The sequence below is a fragment of the Macaca thibetana genome, chromosome 4, assembly GCF_024542745.1.
Source record: "Macaca thibetana thibetana isolate TM-01 chromosome 4, ASM2454274v1, whole genome shotgun sequence".
In the NCBI taxonomy this organism is placed as follows: Eukaryota; Metazoa; Chordata; class Mammalia; order Primates; family Cercopithecidae; genus Macaca; species Macaca thibetana.
The window spans coordinates 159655842-159671419 of NC_065581.1; the positions used below are offsets into that span (position 1 = coordinate 159655842).

At 42.2% G+C, this 15578-nt stretch overlaps 1 protein-coding gene across 4 annotated transcripts in view; it reads right to left on the minus strand.

The window, feature by feature from the left end:
- The window catches only part of PRKN (parkin RBR E3 ubiquitin protein ligase), a 1383066-nt gene that overhangs the window by 214736 nt on the left and 1152752 nt on the right, over window positions 1-15578 (minus strand). For all 4 annotated transcript variants that reach the window (XM_050789300.1, XM_050789297.1, XM_050789298.1 and 1 more), the window contains one exon: window positions 7973-8034. In XM_050789300.1, the coding sequence (XP_050645257.1) occupies window positions 7973-8034 (62 nt within the window). The remainder of the gene's footprint in view (window positions 1-7972; window positions 8035-15578) is intronic.

Consider the following 15578-nt stretch of genomic DNA (forward strand, 5'->3'; position numbering starts at 1 on the left):
CACCTAAATCTGCAAATCCAAGAGCCTTGTCCCTCGGATAAAGAGCTTTGCCTCTGTCTTCCTTGAAAGGAGCTGGGGCACGAGTCACTGCCACCATCCTCCTTCCTGGCTCCCTGGGTTTTTCCTTTCCCTGAATTCATTATTTTCCCCTCTCTTCCTTCTGCTCATCCTCTAGAAGCTCTTTGTCCAGTCCTGAAGCAACTGCGATGGTTTCTAGGTGATTCTGAGGGAAGGGTGACACGTCATTTGTCTGGAAGTTTTGTGTAAGGCTACGGGTGGGGCAGTGAAATGGGTTAGCTCCACTGAGCATTTAATGACCCAATTAGAACTTGGATGACCCAAAATATTTTTAAAAATCATCTGGATTGTATTAGATGGCTTCATATTTATAACTATCTAAAATGGACAAGCCCCTAACACTGAGGAGGCCTTTTGGGGTGAAGACCGAGAAGCTGCCTTAATGCCAAGGCACGCCTGAGCACAGGTGAGAACAGCCAGGTGCTCTGGATGTCCACCTACGTCCCTCCAAAGATCATCACAATGCATCCCTCATGCCCCACATCATCAGTTCAGAGGCTCAAGCTGCCCATCATTCTTATCACCCAAACTCTCAGTCCCACATGGGTCCATACGTTTCCTAGTATCAGCCAATTTCCATGCTTCCCTCTCTCCTAAGCCCTTTTTCTGTGTCCCCTGAAATTCCTGTTCATGATAAACTAACTCCCCTGTATAATCAGCCTTTTGAAAGGTTTCCCTGTCCACACTGACTTAACTGAAACTGATCCGTCTCCTTTGCAACCTTTTCAAGTGAAGACTGCTTTTCATTTCATGTTCATATCCTTCAAGGCCAGAGGTGAAGCTGGTTGTCCCCTGGCTCCTTAATGACACCCCTAAATGCTTGGGTTCCTCTCCCTTGCAAAACCCACCACTCCTTTGAGACCCATGCTTCACCCTCACCTCCTCACTGCTGCCCCCTGATCTCCTGGATGCAGCCCCTCATTCTTGAGAGGCTGCAGCTTCAGGCTGTTCTCACCTTTCCTCCAATTCTTGTCATTATTCTGGGGACTTGCACTCCTTTATGAATAAGCCACCATCAATCTATTCTTTCTGTTTTACCTTCTCATCCTGCTGACCTTTTTTTCATCCTTCTATTCTCAGGATCCAGGCCCTGTCATCCTGAGAAATTGTACCACCTCTGAAATCCTAATTCCAAATATGTCTCTTTCCAATGATCATCTCTTATCTTTCTAAATCTCTTGCTAAGGTATGAACATTGTTTAAACTCTTCAACTTCATCAAGACTTCTAATTAAATGGCCCCACATTTCCTCTCCAGCATGGGCCTCTCCAAGCCCACCTTCCTTCCTGGTCTGACAGCTTCTGTCATCCACCACCAGAAGCATTGCCTGGAAAACACAGATCTCCATGGTCCTTTTTATCTGAAGGCAAAATCCCAGGTCTGGAAAACGTCACCTTCACCTTCCCTGGGCGTGCACCCCTGCAGCTGAACACAATGGCACGATGGCTTTCTCTTAAATAACTGACCACAAACTTCAAATGGGCATTTACAACTTCCTCAAGATTGTATTGTGTTTCTCTAGTGACATGTTTTCTCTTCTTTCTTCCCCTCAACCCTCCAAAAGCAGGGGGTGAAATAAAAAAGATGAAATGAGGATAGTTACAAAAGATAGGAGATAGAAGTTCTTAAATAGCAAGGGTAAGAAATATTTTTATAAATTTTGGCAATAGTTATGATAATTAGTAGAATTAAGATAAGAAGTGAAATAGTTATAGAAGAGAATGAATTTATTACTTTCATTTGGAGTTGCACCAATTTTTTGGTTCCTCAGACCAATGCAGGTAGGGCCTACCTCTCTCCAGCCGTCCACACTTTATATTTCACTGAGTAGAGAGGAATCATGGCTGATGTCCTGACGTGCTCAACAGATGTTTCCTAAGCATATTCCAAGTGTCAAGTACTCTTCTATGTGGAAGACACAGCAGTGAAAAATGACATCTGCCTTCATGGAGCCATCATATTCCATCTCTCCTTTTTGCATCCCTGCAACTACGAACACACCTGCACCTGCACTCACCCTCTCCAGCCCTGCTCACAACACAAAAAGTGGCCTGCCTCCTGTTAGGGGCCGACTCCTCCCTCTGTGCTGGATCTGAGCCCTTCTTGCCTTCCAAAGTACTTCCCTTCTTCAGTTCTCAGATCTCTCTCTCAAATCACCAGGTAATTCATCTCTACGGAATCCTTCCTGTGAGTGTAAAACAAGTTCTGGCCCTTCAATCTTTAAAGAATGGTCTTGTGGTTGCTGCATTTCTCTCTCTTCATAGCAAACCCTCTAGAAGTAATTATCCTCCCCTTCTGTTCACCCTTCTTCCCATAAAACTATGGCTCCTGTCTTTACGCATCCCCCAAAACTGCTCATTATGGTCATTTGTGATTTTTGCCACGATGCCACAGGTGAAGGACGCTCCCTGGCTTCATCTTCTGCAACCTCTCAGTAGCATTCAACACAAATCACCATTCCTCCTCTGGAAGGCCCGCCTTCTTGGCTTCCCCAATACCATAAATCGCCATTCTCCTCTGGAGGACCCACCTTCTCGGCTTCTTCAACACCACAATCGCCATTCCTCCTCCGGAAGGCCCGCCTTCTCACCTTCTCGGCTTCTTCAATACCATATGGCCCTGGATTGTCTTCTACTTTTCTTGAAGTTCCTTCTTGGTCTCCTTTGCTGTTGCTACTCTTTACCCAATTTCCAAACGTTGGTGTTCCTTAGGGTTCATCCAATCATGGTCCCTCCTTTCTTGGCTTCTCCTGAGAATCCCCATGGATGTTAAATATCCTCTACATGCTGGTAATTCCAAAGTTATCTCTCTGTCTCGGACCTCAGGTCTCACTGTCCTCCAAGCTCCCACTCACACATCCAAGTCCCAACTTATCTCCTTCTCCATGCTTCAGGCATAGCAAATGTGTTCAGAATTGAAGCTCACATCCCATGCCTCTGATCTCACCTGCCCCATTTTGCTCATCTCAGTCGAATAGAACTTTCAAATTCCTTCCTTTCCCTGGCCTACAGCCAGTCAGTCTCCAAGTCCTTGAATTCTCCCTCTCAAGATTCACTTCTTTTTGTCTCTGCTGCCAACTGTCTTAATCCAGAGCCTCTCCATATTGCAACAAGACTGACATGCTCAAAATGTAATTTGGATAATTCTAGCCCCTTGCTTAAACCTTCAAGGATTTTCCACTGAACTCATAACAAACCCATATGCTTAACCCTGGCATCCATGGTCCAGGTGGCCTTCATCTTTTGGTACTGTCCCTCCTGCTTACTATTTTCCAGCCACCTTGGTTGAATTTAGTGTCTTGAATAAAGCAAGCTCTTCACCTCCTTGGGGGCACTGGATGTGTGCTTTCCTCTGCTTGGGATGCTCTTCTGCCCACTCCCATAATGCTAGCTCCTTCAATAGCTGGTGTCACCTCAACACTTAGTCTCAGGGCTTCTCAACCAACCCTCATCTAAAGTAGGTGACATCCCTATTTGTTTCTATCCTAGCATCTATTATGATCAGTAACTGTGACTTCCTCGTTTACTATTTTATCCGACACTAGCACAATACTAGTACAAGAAGGTATTCAATACATTTTTGTTGAATGAGTAAAGGTTATTTCCATAAAATTTTGGTGATTAAACCTAAGGTGGAGGAAGCTGGTATAAATGGAGGTACTTCTCAAATGCAATTGGTCCAAAGGCCCTGCAAACTATGGACTCCAGACATCACACCTGATTTCTGTAGGGCTCACCTAGAACTGCAGACTGACTTTAGTTTCCTATAATGTGATAATGTCTTTGCCAAAGAATTTGGACTAGGGGGAAGGAATGTTGAAAGGTGCTATATGAATATGAATTGTGAACACAAATCAGAGAAGGGGCTAAGAAGCTAATATAAATGTATTATTTTAAGGAGTTTATTTTTGTTTCGGGAAGGCAATGACATATAGTGTTTAATTTTTAATCCAAATCTAAAAAATCAAGATACCTACTAAAGATCAATGAAAACAGAAAGGAACCACATACAAAGAAATTAGAGGGCTGCTGTGGGTCTCTGCCATCCGACAATGAATTAGTAATTAACCAGCATCTTTTTAGGTTTTATCAACTCATTTTCTAAGTGAGTATTATACTTATTTTACTGTCTATTTTGTTGCCACTTTGGAAAGCTGATTGTGAACAGCGTTTGAAATCAGAGAAGCTTTAGTATAGCACTTAATATTTGAAACTTACTTGGCATCCTATTTATTTACAAATATTCTAAGAGATGATTGAGCTTCACTCTCCCTTGTCTACAGAAAGCTAAGTTAGAGAGACAAAAATGATTTGTCCAAGAATGCTTGTAACAGACATTAATATAAACATTTTATTTGATCAAGTGATGTCAGTTGCCTCAAGCATCCAGTGAGATCCCAAGAGTTTCACCAGCTCCTGGAGCAGCTGCCCCCACCGCTGGCAGGAATGCTGGGGACAAGAGCTCTCTGCTTCCTCTCGGGAGACTCATTGCCACCATCTGCCTAGAGGCCAGTAGGTCTTGTCATGAATAATCAGAATATAAATGTTCCTGACTGAGATGCCCTGTTCATGTCAGTCACCAAAGAATGTCTGACTCCTGTGCCATCTCTCCAGGCTGAGCCCCAAGCTCCACATCCACTCTGTGTATCCTTTTTCCTACCACATATTCCAGCTGCCCCAAACCCTGAGACCCTTCCCCCGTGCTTGGGGGACTCACGGACAATCAGCAGTAACTGCCCCGTAACTGCAATCTGCTTTCTCAATGTTGTTCTTACATTCTTCCCTAACTGAAACAGGCTCGTACCCGAGGACACTATTTTGCCTGCAGCACCCTCAAATGTTTTTGCGACTGCACTCCCAGTACCACAAAGCATTGCTCTATAGCGTTGTAAGGAAAACATTTTCCCTTTCTCCTTTTAAAGCCCTCCAACTTTCCATTTCAACCCATCAGCCTACACCATGCACTATTTCCCCTTCTGCAGTCAGCTACTGACATCCACTTCTCTCTCTCTCATTTCCCAAATCTTCAGTTTGCAATTCTGGAAGATCTCAGTGGGCACATGGGTGGTACTCCCAACTTTCTGACTTCCCAATTCCATGACCTCAACTCCTCTCGTCACCTTGTCCTCCATCTGAAATCAGACACACAGCCTCCCTAGGCATCCTCTGACCTTGTCGGTGCTGACTATGCAGCTCCTCCACAAACTCAATGTGAAGTCTTTCATCCTTTGGCCGATGCCTGTTAGTCCAGTTCAACCCTTCTAGTACTCAAATCCCGAAAATTCTTCGAGCCACTGGTGTCTGTAACAAATTTTCCCTGTCCTCTCTCTCATCTGGCTTCTCTGTTTGCCCAGCTGAAATTTCATGGTCAGTCATGATCACTCCCTTAGATTCACCCTCAGCTTACTCTGTTGTTGTAACACTCTAAGATGAGATCCACCCTCAGCTTCTAAGCCTCCCTCTTGTTTTTGTTACATTTCGATGGCAAAACTTCAATGCCAGTGCCTTTTCTGCGTCTGTGCCTACACAGATGAGTGTGTCAGAAAAACATCCGGGGGATTGACCTCATTCCAAATTCAACCATTTCGCAGGTTTATTCCCTCCACACCCTCCTAAATGACAATTTCATTATCCTCTCCTGACATGGTTTCGCCATGTCCCCACCCAAATTCTCATCTCAAATTGTAATCCCCATAATCCCCAAGTGTCAAGGGCGGGACCAAGGGTGGAAGTGATTGAATCATGGGAGTGATTCCCCCATGATGTTCTCATGATAGTGAATGAGTTCTCATGAGATCTGATGGTTGTAACAACTGACTGGCATTTCTCCTGCTTGCACTTTTCCCTCCTGCAGCCTTGTGAAGAAGGTACCTTGCTTCCCCTTCGCCTTCCGCCATGATTGTAAGTTTCCTGAGGCCTCCCCAGTCATGTGGAACTGTGAGTCAATTAAACCTCTTTCCTTTGTAAGTTACCCAGTCTCGGGTATTTACTTATAGCAATGTGAGACCAGACTAATACATCTCCTTTCCCTGTAAAACTCTTCCCCCATCTTTACTCTCAGCTGATGACCTAGCTTCCTGTTTCACCAAGAAAAGAGAAACAACCAGCAGAGCTCTTACGGAAGGTTTACCATCAAATCCAATGCTCATATGTCTGTGCCTGCATATTCTGCACCCCCTACTGTTACCAGGTGGAACTGGCCACTCTTTTGTCCAAGCCCATGCCTACATCTTACATCTGAGGAGATGATTACTGTTGGCTTCTTTCCTTACTAATTACCCATTGACTCTAAAACAAAAATGGAAACAATCTGCAAACATTGGTACAAGTTCGAAGAGAAGGCTCCATTATCTGAGCAGAAATGTCAGGGTAACAACCAGTGATTCTTGCTTTAAGAAGTCTTAGGCTTTTACTGGAAAATGGCTGTGAGATCCAGGTGTCTTCATAAGTAGTTATGTTTGGGAGAGTCAGTTATCAACTTTTACCTGCAATATGCGATAACTGATTTCGCTTGTATTTAAATACACATTTATGCCTGCTATTCTGGAAACTCACAATATAAAAAAATGAAGGGGGTGTACTGTAATTCTCTAACTCCAGGATGTGGAAGTGATTCCAGTTTCTTATCCTCTCCTAACTAATCCTTTTGTTTTTATTCTCATATTGGAAATGGGCAGTTTTACTTTGCCACATATATACAGCAATCAAAAACACACAAACCAAAAACTCATTGATGAAAGTGAGCTGCCACATCTCTATTTGCATATTTCCTGGTCAAAGTTGGCAGAGACGATCTTTAGGAGTAAAAATAAATAACACTGGACTGGGCGCGTTGGCTCATGCCTGTAATCCCAGCACTTTGGGAGGCTGACGCAGGTGGATCATGAGGTCAGGAGACTGAAACCATCCTGGCTAACATAGTGAAACCTTGTCTCTACTAAAAATACAAAAAGTTAGCCAGGTGTGGTGGCAGGTGCCTGTAGTCCCAGCTACTCAGGAGGCTGAGGCAGGAGAATGGCCTGAACCCGGGAGGCGGAGCTTGCAGTGAGCTAAGATCGTGCCACTGCACTCCAGCCTGGATGACAGAGCAGGACTCTGTCTCAAAAAAATCAATCAATCAATCAATCAAATAAAATAAATAACACTGGAAATTAGGTCAACCAACCTTTTGCCAACTCTTTAGTGTATTTTAAGGATAACTTGACACCTAGATTTAACATACTAATACAGAGTTCGTAGTTCCATATAGGGATCAAGAAATGTATTTTTAAGCAGTCCAAACTATATATGTGTGTACATATATATAATATTTAGCACCCTGAATTATTTACTTAGCATATCTATTTAAATTATGACATGCCTCACTGAGCACAACACAGCATTTAAATAATCCACTTTCAGTGGCCATCCTTTATGTAGATGTCACACGTTCATACCCGTGTACAAAGAGGCTGCCATGAAATACAGATAACAAACACACAATACAAAAATCTGGTAAAAAAAAAAAAAAAAAAAGAAAAGAAAGAAAGAAAAAAGCTCACACATTCACCCACAGACAGCAACTCAGCAATGTCTGTGACCATCAATCCCTCAGGCATAATTCATCTCTGCATGTTTTTGTTTGCTCGTCTGCCACGATGCAGTGCCTGCTTCCTGCTGGAGTCTTGAGATGAAACACACTGGCAGATAGCAGATGTAGCAATTAATAACCTGTCAGGTCTGATGGATAGAAGAGGAAAAAAGTGTCCTCACACATATCTCCACCATGGTTTTCTTCCCCATTTCAGGGCGCCCAGGGTCAGGAGACATACTCGGCCTCCCTGGGGAGCCCAAACTGTCTCATTAGCGTCTATCTTTCATGGCAGTCTGATGCAGCCTTTGAGATGCTCACTCACCTGCTCTTCTCCCAGAATCCTGAAGTGATGGAGCTCTTTAATCAAGGAGTTGGGACAGCCAGCTGTTGGAAAGAAGAATTAATCACAAAAATGTCATTTTCACTCTGTGTGGTTATATGTTCTTACATACAGTTATGACTATCAACCGCCAGTGTTGCCTTTTGAGAGGACACAGATGTGTACCTGAAAAACACACATCTAACCAACCACAAAAAAAGCCAAACCCTCAAAATAGCTATGGCCACTGCCTGGCCTCCAACCGCACCTCTTTAGAAAACAGTTGCCTGTGACTCTAGCCAGGCCTTCTCTCCCCTCTGATTGTGATCTGGCCTTAGGATATCATGCCACTCTGGTTCTTAGAAACGTGTCCAGCATGTCACTGGTTCCTCACATACAGCCAGGATTCCATGGGGCCAGAGTGGGGGAGCTGGTGACCACAGGCTCTGACTTATTCATCATGTCCTGTTTGCTCACCCTTAAGGCCAGGGGCCTGCTCATGGAGAGGTAAGAGCAAAGATAGGGTAGCAGGACATCCATTCTTTGGAGGGCTCAGCTGGGGGTTAGTACCTTGCCTGGTTTTGTCAAGAGGCGTTGTGAAGACCTATTAGGTCCTGTGTTTAAGTTTGGAAAGGCCATCTTACAGAAGGACCAAGAGACAAGGACCAAGAGAGAAGGCCCCAGCAATTCTGGTGCCCATCACTTTCTCGTTCCACTCAATCAATCCAAGCCCCTTCAAACTTTCACATTTTCCTTCTTCAGTTATAAAATTAAGTAAGTAAATAGGTTAAATAAATAAATGAATATATATATATGTATATGTGTGCATTTGTGTATATATATACACACATATATACACACATACACACATATACACATGGAATTAAAATACATGTACAAAATATAATTATATCATTATATTTAATGTATAGCTATGAGTTATATATTTTTACATAACTCATATAAAAATTATATATGTAAATATATAATTTTATATAATTATATAATTAATATAAATATTGGCCTATATATATATTTATATATAATAATATAACATATATAATATAATACATATTCCATGTAAATTAAAATACAGTTGACCCTGGAACAACATGGGCTTGAACTTTGTGGGTCCACTTATACACAGATTTTTCTTCTGCCTCTGCTACCCCTGAGACAGCAGGACCAACCCTTCCCCCCGCTCCTCCTCCTCAGCCACCAGCTGTGAAGACAATGAAGATGAAAACCTTTATGATGATCCACTGTCACTTAATGGGTAGTTAATACATTTTTCTCTTCCTTAGGATTTTTCTTACTAACATTTTCCTTTCTCTATCTTACTTTAAGAATACAGTATATAATACATATAACCTATAGAATATGTGTTCATAGACTATTGATGTTATAGGCAGGGCTTCTAGTCAATAGCAGGCTATTAGTAGTTAAGTTTTGGGGGAGTCAAAAGCTCCACATAGTTTTTTGACTTCAGGGATGTTGGTGTTCCTAAGCCTTACATTGTTCAAGACTCAAATGTATAGATATATACAATTTAGGCCAGTATATGCTTAATATCATTTAAAATGTGTTGCATCCCTGTCTTTTCAATAGAACTATTCCTCAATATTAGGTTGTAGTCATTTATACTATTGTTTTTTTGAGTCAGGGTCTTACTCCAGGCTGGGATGCAGCGTGTAATCATGGTTCACTGCAGCCTTGATCTACTGGCTGAAGGTACCTCTTGCTTCAGCTTCCTGAGTAGCTGGGACTACAGGTGTGCGCACTACCAAGCCTGGCTAAGTTTGTTTTTTTTTTTTTTTTCCTAATTTTTGTAGAGATGGGATCTCACTATGCTGTCCAGGCTGGTCTCAAACTCCTGGGCTCAACTGATCCTCCCACTTCAGCCTCCCAAAGTGCTGGGATTATAGGCATGAGACACTGTAACTGGATCATTTATATTATTCTCTCTAGAAACAAAATTGATATAAAAATCTGTTTCTTTGAGATAAGACCTATGGATTACATAATCTATTGAACTTCCTATTCAGGAAACTGGATTGTATGCAGAACATATCAACTAAACGATGGGGCCATTTCTCATATTCCTCAGCATTGTGATGTGACAGTGGTCAGAAGCCCTGGGAGTGTTTGTCTGGGGGAGAGCAAGCTGAGGACTGAGAAAACCTGTATTCACACAGATGAAGGTGCTCATTGCAATAAAGATTAGATTTGTACATTGTTTCAGAGAGTAGGATTTAAACCAACAGAAAAAATTGGAATAAATTGTCTTATAAGATAGTAACTGCAGGTTTTCCAACACACACAAAATGGATACTTATGCAGGATATTTTAGAGAGGAATCCTTACTGGGTACGATGATGAATTTATGTGTCTACTTGACTGGGCTAAGGGGTGCCCAGATAGGTGATAACATGTTATTTCTGGGTATGTGTGTGAGACTGTTTCTGGGAGAGACTGGCATCCGAATCAGTGGACCAAGAAGATCTACTCTCAGCAATGTGGGCAGGCATCGTCCCATCCACTGAGGGCACTCAGGGCCTGCACAGAACAAGAAGGCAGAGAACGACGAATGCTCTTTCTCTTCTAGAGCCTCAAAGATCAGATTTCCTGGTTCTCAGGCCTTCTGACTGCAAGACATACATGACCCCCAAACCTGCCGCCCCTAGTTCTCAGGCCTTCAGACTCAGACTGAATTAGACCAAAAGCTTTCCTGGTTTTCCAGCTTACAGATGGCAGATTGCGGGACTGCTTGGCCGCCATAATTGTGTGAGCCGTTCCCCCAGTAAATGTCTTCCTGTCTCTTTCTCTCTATAGATCCTATAGACAGAAAGGTCCTGTTTCTTGGGAGAACCCTGACTAACACTGAGTTCATTCCAATTCCAAAATTCTATGGCCATGTAAAATGCTGGAACATAGTTTTAGCCTATATTATATAACATTTCATACTTTGAGAAAGTACTTCATAAATGTTTACTGAGTAGTACAAAAGATTATAAAAATGTGCATAAAATTTAAACACAAGTGTAAATAGGTGATCTACCAAGAAAATAAACAAAAATGGCCGGGCGCGGTGGCTCAAGCCTGTAATCCCAGCACTTTGGGAGGCCGAGGCGGGCGGATCACGAGGTCAGGAGATCGAGACCATCCTGGCTAACACAATGAAACCCCGTCTCCACTAAAAAAATACAAAAAAATTAGCCGGGCGTGGTGGCGGTGCCTGTAGTCCCAGCTACTCGGGAGGCTGAGGCAGGAGAATGGCGGGAACCCGGGAGGCGGAGCTTGCAGTGAGCCGAGATCGCGCCACTGCACTCCAGCCTGGGCGACAGAGCGAGACTCCGCCTCAAAAAAAAAAAAAAAAAAAAAAAAAAAAGAAAATAAACAAAAATCCTGGCCAGGTGTGGTGGCTCACACCTGTAATCCCAGCACTTTGGGAGGTTGAGGTGGGAGGATCACGAGGTCAGGAGTTTGAGACCAGCCTGGCCAACATGGTGAAACGCCATTTCTCCTAAAAATACAAAATTTAGCCAGACGTGGTGGTGGGCACCTGTAATCCCAGCTAGTTGGGAGGCTGAGGCAGGAGAATCACTTGAACCTGGGAGGTGGAGGTTGCAGTGGGGCAAGATTGTGCCACTGCACTCTAGCCTGGGCGACAAGAGCAAGACTCTGTCTCAATAAATAAATAAATAAATAAATAAATAAATAAATAACCCAAGGTGAATATTTTAGTGGAAAACATAATACGTTAGTTTCCACAGGCATGTCTGGTACTGTAGAGAAGGAAAACTAGATCCTTCAAGTGAGAAACAGATGCTTGAGCTTGAGTTGCTTCTCCAACTAGAGGCCATGGAGACCTGCAGGCTGGAGATTCTTTTTGAGAAGTTATTCATTTTGGTGTTGTTATTCTGATGATCACCTAAACAATAGTAAAAGTATATATTCTGGAGCATTGGATTGGCTTCAATTCAACCAAAAACTGCTATGAAATTCAGCCTCAAGTCAGTTCCTGTGCTTTCGATCTCTTTGGGAGCAAGTCATCGTAGCTTAGTTTGCTGAAATAAATGAGAAAGGAGTGGATAGAACGCAAGGGAGGCTTCCCCCACCAGTCACGTCCCATGGTCTGGGGCCAAATGTCGGAAGGGTAGAGTCACAGGAGAAGTGGTGGGGGAAGGGAGGCAGCCTGCAGCTCAGGGTCCCAGGCCTGCTGAGATGGAACGAATCTGGGCCAACCCCTCAGGGCTCTGTTTGGATCCCAAGCACTGCTTTAGTGTCGGTAAAATGATGGCCTCTGCCGTATTAAATTGATAGAGTCCATCAGAATATTTTGGTCTTGTACTTTCACTTATACTTAATTGATATGTTTTTATGTGGGCCTTCTAGTTGTATAAGCATAAAGTATTTATAGCTCAGTTTATATCTAGATGCATTTAAGCCATATTGTCTTAAAAATAATTTCATTCAACCTTGGGTGTTTTGGAGAATTTTTTGTTTCTTTACAAGTGGTCTTTTATGTCACTCAGACTTGAGAAAATGGCTTTGACTTATTTTAATCCTGGGTAAAATAAGAAACAATATTTTAAATTAGCTTATCTTCAGAATTTGTATTTTGGCCGTCTCCTAAGATACAAGCGAAAGGACTGATGTTGATGATAGCTCATATATAAACATCTTTCACAGAAGACTACATAATTACTTGAAACACCTGGTAGATTCAAAAAAACCACCAAACAAGACCAGACACAGCGTAGACTTAGATGAGAAGAGCTGGAAGGGGTCAAGATATTTAAGAAGACCGTGGACGGCTATCTGCAAACTGTGCTCATCACAGGAACATTAGTATAGGAAATGGCCAGATATAAACTCAGTGTGAAGATGGGGCTTAAAAATAACAAAACTAGAACTGCAAGACGGGCACACAGAATGCATTCGTGTAGGGAGACAGGAAGACGTTAGTGGAGCGGGTGGAGGTGGCAGGGAGTCAAAAATGAGCCTGACGAATAAAAACCACAGTACTACTTCTGGATTTGGAGCGACAGAGACCATGTCCAATCCTTCCATGCCCTTTAAGCATCACCTCCCTCACATATGGCTCCTTCTGCATTCATTTTTGGTAAATCTGCACTGACTCTTAATGACCACATATTATTTTATGTAATGAGTATTCCTTACGTAATACGTGAGTAAGTTCTCACATGATTTTTTCTCCTTTGGGTGCTTGATGGGTGAAACTGGTATGAAACTCACTACTTTTCAACTTTTGAGATTCAATCTTTCCTCATTGTGAAAAGTTAAAAAAAATCACCTCCAGAACTCTGATCTCTTTATTGGATCTCAAAGATTCTCGGCAGCATCTCTGAGACTATAATGGAAGTGTTTGGACATCTACTGGCACTTAAAATATTTGTATATGCCATATTCTGTCCTCACTTTTCTTAAGCACAAGGTTCTCCTTAAATTGTTATTCTGTCCTTTCTAACATCTTTGCTCAAGAAAACAGAACACACAGAAATAGAGTAGTGTTTTTACCTATTGACACTGTGTTACCTTTCTTGATAAGAGCCTATTCTTTTCTATCTTTTCCCTCTTTTCTTGTCCTGGATTCCACTTTTAAAACCCATCCTGCTGTCCTTGGCAATTTAAAAGAGAATTTCACCTCGTTCCGGGCTATCCTATGCCATGCTCACAGGTTTGTGTTCTTCTGTTGTGTTTTTCCTCCAGTTATTAAACCCCTCACTCATCTCTTGCCTGTGTTTTCTACAAATCTGAGCTCATTGGTGTTCAATGAAGCTTTTTGGTATTAAAAATGAATAAGCGAATTTGTTAAAAAGCATGTAAAGACAGGATTGAATTTTTTTTTTTTTTTTTAAAGACAACGTCGAAACCGGGCCTTTTATTTCAATTAGTATCTGTAATCAACATTTACTTTCATTCTGTTGCTATACCTTAAAGGTCATTTTATCATCTAACTGGGAAGCTCCTCAGTGAAAATGCGTCACAAAGTTGTGTAGCATTTCCACAAAGTCACTGACAGCTACTGAGAAAAAGCAACCCAAAACAAAACAAAACAAAACAAATACCTTTGAGAGATTAACTGAGCCACAATGTTTTCAGAAAGCTTTTGGTGAATTTCCTTAACAATCATGCTGTAAAGCAGGGAAAACTCATTTGGAAAATATATTCCATTGAGAAGCATTAAAAACCACATGAGTCTTCAATCACTATTTTTGCTTTTAATTTCCTTGCAAATCATCACAGGAGCAATTGTGATATCCTTTGGGTTCAATGGAAAATCGTGAGCACCCAGGCTTGGGATAGAAATGGAAATGGATTTCAGCTCTGTGATGTGCTCCCGGCACCGGCCATATGACGCAAATAATCTGCAATTTGCAGATTGCTGCTGTTTGGTGCGAAACGCTTTGAGAATTAATTTCTCTCTTGGCTATCACTTAGAATCCCTAATGTGGGCTTGACAATTACAGTAACCTTCTATTTCCCCCCTAAGTACAACTTAGAAAAGGAAACCGACTAACGATGAAATGGCATCAAAAATAAATGATGATTCAATGTGATCAAAGACAATGCAGCGAGACTGAACACTGACCTCTGAGCACAAGCCAGAGAGCGTGGGCCACATCTGCAGGCTGGGCTGCAGCAGCGAAGGAATCCAGTGGGCTGCTCGCTCATCCAGCTAAGCCAGGTTGATTAGGGTCGCCAAACACTGTTCTGAAGTAGCCATTTCTGAATTAGTCTGAGAGCCAGGCGTTAATAGGATCCATGGAAAACTCACTAAGCTATCTTGACAGAGCAATTGCATTCAGTCAGCAGTAGGACTTTATATAATCAAGTTCAAAGCATTATCATTTTCATAAATAAAGCCAAGCTTATTTTAATCATTTCTCTCTGCTGATGGGTTTTTATTTATAAAGGATTATTCGTGCATTCTTTCTCAATAGCCAATACTTGCTGTCTCAAGATATCCTAAGCCAGTTAAGGAGAATCCTGAAGATATTCACCTCCCACCTAACACCTACTTATAGGTTTACACACTGGAGGGAAACTTACATGGTTATACAAGGAGATACGTAATAGAATATTTACTGCAACATTTTTGTAATAACAGCAACAACAAAAGGACACATCTAAAATGACCATCAACAGGAGAAGAGATAAAATCATTCAACAAATAGCCTGTTGTGCACCCACTTTGTGCCAGGCACTATTAGGGCACTGGGGTCGCATCTGTGAAAAATTAAACAGACAAAAATCCCTCATCGGAGCTCACATTCTAAAGGGGTGAGAGACAATAAAAATAAACTAATAAGTAGGTAAATGATGTAACATTTGGGATGGTCATCAGTACGTGTGGAAAAGAGAAAATACAACAGTATAAAGGGTAGGGTTGGCTAATGTAAAATTAGGTGTTCATTTCTTATTGAGACCACGACACTGAAGCAAAGATGTTTAGGGAGTGAGTTAATATGAGTTAACTAGAGTGAAATGTATGAAAACAGATAAATCGGCCGGGCGCGGTGGCTCAAGCCTGTAATCCCAGCACTTTGGGAGGCCGAGACGGGCGGATCACGAGGTCAGGAGA